Genomic DNA, 4,887 nt, shown 5'->3' with positions numbered 1-4,887 from the left:
CACAATGGATCTGTCTGGCACAAATAGCAAAACAACTCCCTTTAAAAAAATAGCAGACCATCATACTGGTTAGGGGCAGGAAATAAAAACCTATGCAGTGATACATGAGCATTATATGAACTAGTATAATGCCCGTGCTAACGCAACGGATTTATCTTGGAGACACACATGAAAACAACAAATGTTTTTATTCCATAGTTCAACTTTTACACAATATCTTTGAGCATGTATACAATCCGGGAAACTAAGAAGTAATAGTAAAGTTTTTTCTAAAACATTTGGTCTCATAATTACGGGGAATGTTAACATGAAAGGTGCAAAAAGATTCCCTGTTCTACATAGGATGTTGATTACATCAACAATATTAAGACAGTGCTAGTGGATGGCCTTGTGCTGCCCACATGACAGGACGCCTCAATTATAAACTCATACTTTTTATCACCAAAACAAGGCTTACAGCTGCTCGGTTTCGCACAGTAGCGAGGGAATAGAAGGTGCGAATACCTGGTGGATTAGTGCCATATGGTGTTTCAATATCCGTAGAACAACTTGACATTATATATTTTAGTCATCTCTCTCTATCCCAATCTGCAGAAGGGAACCATGAGATCTGCCTGTTGCTAGGTGTTTTATCAGCATCAGAAGAGTTGTTCTTTTCAGCATCTTGATAAAGCACTTACAATCCAATTGATTTTAAAGGGATATGAATATATTATAACAGGAACATACAATTTACATGCTACCGTTGCTGTAACCTGAAGAAGGTAGAAAGAGAAGAACCATAACCTAGTAAAATTCCTTATATTCCGATCTACACATTCAAAGGCACACTAACCTTAAAGTCTCATGTGCCTATCTGTTCAGCAGAAGGGCATGGCTGGCCGGCCTGGTCATTGGGACGGAGGAACAGCAGCAGGACCTCTTCCTCTTTAGCTGTGGAGAAGAACTGCAGCAAGGCCTAGTGGGTATGTTGAGCGCCGGTGATCGCGCCGGTGGGTATGATGCAAGAGACCAAAGAATGCATAATCAGATAAACAAATGAACTCTAAAATCACAGTATTTCTTACAGTTGTTCTGGTCTCTGCTCTTTCCTAGCTATTCTTGGTGCCCTGAGTCCTGTTGCTATTCTCCTGGATCTACACAAGAAATTTTCTCCTATATCCATGCAAGAAATTATCGGATGAAGTTAAAAAGCAGAATTCAGAGGACGCATGAATAACTAATGCACCAAAAATCTCCTCACCTTTCTGTTTGTTCCCGGCCTGGCTTCTGCTCTGTCACTATGACTCTAAGATGCCTATCTGCAAGAAAGACGCAACGCAGAGAAGACCGATGTATAAGCATCAATAGCACGACCTCGACAGTTCTACTCAAAATCCCACATTAATCCTCTACCTCCAAGGGCGAGACACGTCTGAAGAAAGCAATTTGGGAGCAAAACCAACAAAATCAGCCCAAGAACCAAGCAAATCCCACAACCGTTTACAAAAACGGTTTCTTACCTCGTCGATCTTGTATGAATCCAGATTAACGTCGGTGAGAGACAACCCCGGGTACAGCATCTGCAATCAACCAATACGAGCGAAACCAGACAGGATTGAGCAACGGCGGCCGAAAATCCGCGCACCAGACTAGAACATGCTAGAGGGGAGAGAGGAGGTAGAAAAAAAATCGTTACATTGACTGGCGCTGCACGGCGTGCGGGTGCTTCTTGGGCTGCCGCGGCGGGCGGCTGCCGCGGATGGCGGTGAAGTCCGCGGTGATCTCGTCCCTGGTGAGCGCGGCGAAGGCCCTCTTCGTGGGCAGGGCCGCCGCCGGCGGCGGCGGGTGCCCTCCACACGCCGGCGCGGACGCCTTCCCCGAAGCGTCCGATCTCGACGCGAGCAGTGCGGAGGTTCCAGGGGCACGGGGGCTGCAAAGAGGCCGCGGCGCCGGGGAAGGAGGCCTGCTGCGGGTGCTGGTGCGGCGGCTTCTCCTTGTCCCGCGACGGCGTTTGCGGGAGCGGCGACGGGGACGCGGGGCCGCTGCCGTCCTTGGAGCAGCGGAGGCAAACAGATGGGGATGGAGGCCGAGCGGTGAAGTGGGGAGATCGGGGGTGGGAGATCCAAACAATGTGAGCAGTTGGTAGGGTTTAGGTTATTTATTTCAAGCGGAATGAATGTGAGCCGTCCGTTGATCGATCCAACGGCCAGGAATGATATGCAGATCAATTTGGGATGGGCTGAATCTACGTTTGGGCTGAATCTGATGTTAATACAGCGCGTTTATTATGTTTATAATTTATCGTAAAATTTATGATAATTATTTTAAGAATATAAATTAATTCAAATGAAAAAGTCGTCAACTACAAAATTTTAGAACTCATCAAGATCTACAACTTTCATATTGGTTATTTTCCCATCCGTGTTTATTTGAACTTTTTAAAATTTGAATTTCAAAATATTTAGAATTCAAATAGATTTTTGAGGTTATAAATGATTCCAGCCGGAAAAGTCATCAACATCAAAGTTGTACAACTCATCAAGATCTACAACTCTTATTTTGGTCATTTGTTCATCCGACAAAGTGATAGTAACATTGTTCACAAATTTTACATATCTCTCTCAAACTTTCATAAACTAAGACAGAGATGTAGAAATTGTGAACAACGTTACTACAACTTTGTCGGATTTGTAAATCACCAAAATAAAAAAGTTAGATCTTGATAAGTTCTACAACTTTTATATTCATCACTTTTTCAGCCGAAATCATTTTGGGTTTTAAAATTTGGTTTGAAGTTGTCATTTTACAAAATTCAGAATTTGAGTTCTTCAAACTTTGACACATGACAACAAGAATACAATAACTACATAGATCATGATTTTAGAAAAATTCAGAAAAAAAAATCATCGCATTTGGAGTTACTATGTGGGAGAAAAACTTGTTACAAGTTTTAAAAGGAGATTAAAAAGAGAAATCATTCTTGTTCGTCACTTGTTAATGATGAAGAACAAGTGATTTTTCTTTTTAATCTGCAGCTAAAATTTGTAACTAGTCTTTCTCCCACATACTAACTCCAAATGCGATGCTTTTTTTTCCTAATTTTTTCTAAAATCATGCTCTATCATTGTATTTTGTTTATGTTTCAATGTGACAAAGTTTGAGTAATTTAAATTTTGAATTTTAAAAAATTACAAATTGAAGCCATATTTTAAGACCCGAAATGATGTCGGCTGAAAAAGTCATCAACATCAAAGTTGTACAACTCATCAAGATCTACAACTCTTATTTTGGTCATTTGTTCATCCGACAAAGTGATAGTAACATTGTTCATGAATTTTACATCTCTCTCTCAAAGTTTCGTAAACTAAGACAGAGATGTAGAAATTGTGAACAACGTTACTATAACTTTGTCGGATTTGTAAATCACCAAAATAAAAAAGTTAGATCTTGATAAGTTCTACAACTTTTATATTCATCACTTTTTCAGCCGAAATCATTTTGGGTTTCAAAATTTGGTTTGAAGTTGTCATTTTACAAAATTCAGAATTTGAGTTCTTCAAACTTTGACACATGACAACAAGAATACAATAACTACATAGATCATGATTTTAGAAAAATTCAGAAAAAAAAATCATCGCATTTGGAGTTACTATGTGGGAGAAAAACTTGTTACAAGTTTTAAAAGGAGATTAAAAAGAGAAATCATTCTTGTTCGTCACTTGTTAATGATGAAGAACAAGTGATTTTTCTTTTTAATCTGCAGCTAAAATTTGTAACTAGTCTTTCTCCCACATACTAACTCCAAATGCGATGCTTTTTTTTCCTAATTTTTTCTAAAATCATGCTCTATCATTGTATTTTGTTTATGTTTCAATGTGACAAAGTTTGAGTAATTTAAATTTTGAATTTTAAAAAATTACAAATTGAAGCCATATTTTAAGACCCGAAATGATGTCGGCTGAAAAAGTCATCAACATCAAAGTTGTACAACTCATCAAGATCTACAACTCTTATTTTGGTCATTTGTTCATCCGACAAAGTGATAGTAACATTGTTCATGAATTTTACATCTCTCTCTCAAAGTTTCGTAAACTAAGACAGAGATGTAGAAATTGTGAACAACGTTACTATAACTTTGTCGGATTTGTAAATCACCAAAATAAAAAAGTTAGATCTTGATAAGTTCTACAACTTTTATATTCATCACTTTTTCAGCCGAAATCATTTTGGGTTTCAAAATTTGGTTTGAAGTTGTCATTTTATAAAATTCAGAATTTGAGTTCTTCAAACTTTGACACATGACAACAAGAATACAATAACTACATAGATCATGATTTTAGAAAAATTCAGAAAAAAAAATCATCGCATTTGGAGTTACTATGTGGGAGAAAAACTTGTTACAAGTTTTAAAAGGAGATTAAAAAGAGAAATCATTCTTGTTCGTCACTTGTTAATGATGAAGAACAAGTGATTTTTCTTTTTAATCTGCAGCTAAAATTTGTAACTAGTCTTTCTCCCACATACTAACTCCAAATGCGATGCTTTTTTTTCCTAATTTTTTCTAAAATCATGCTCTATCATTGTATTTTGTTTATGTTTCAATGTGACAAAGTTTGAGTAATTCAAATTTTGAATTTTAAAAAATTACAACTTGAAGCCATATTTTAAGACCCGAAATGATGTCGGCTGAAAAAGTCATCAACATCAAAGTTGTACAACTCATCAAGATCTACAACTCTTATTTTGGTCATTTGTTCATCCGACAAAGTGATAGTAACATTGTTCATGAATTTTACATCTCTCTCTCAAAGTTTCGTAAACTAAGACAGAGATGTAGAAATTGTGAACAACGTTACTATAACTTTGTCGGATTTGTAAATCACCAAAATAAAAAAGTTAGATCTT

The 4,887-nt window shown here is 37.5% G+C and overlaps 1 protein-coding gene across 1 annotated transcript; it reads right to left on the bottom strand.

The window, feature by feature from the left end:
- Positions 1-761: 761 nt before the first annotated feature.
- LOC136480789 (uncharacterized) lies at positions 762-2,059 on the bottom strand (the record flags this gene model as incomplete). The annotated part of the gene is made up of 5 exons (XM_066478239.1): positions 762-1,155; positions 1,244-1,301; positions 1,396-1,414; positions 1,503-1,562; positions 1,679-2,059. Coding segments are annotated over 5 exons (537 nt in total), but the record flags the coding sequence as incomplete, so codon positions are not given.
- Between the last annotated feature and the right edge of the window lie 2,828 nt (positions 2,060-4,887).

Source organism: Miscanthus floridulus, chromosome 9 (assembly GCF_019320115.1).
Source record: "Miscanthus floridulus cultivar M001 chromosome 9, ASM1932011v1, whole genome shotgun sequence".
NCBI classification, from domain to species: domain Eukaryota; kingdom Viridiplantae; phylum Streptophyta; class Magnoliopsida; order Poales; family Poaceae; genus Miscanthus; species Miscanthus floridulus.
The sequence above is the reverse complement of the archived record's forward strand: the minus strand, read 5'-3'. Positions and strand labels throughout refer to the sequence as shown.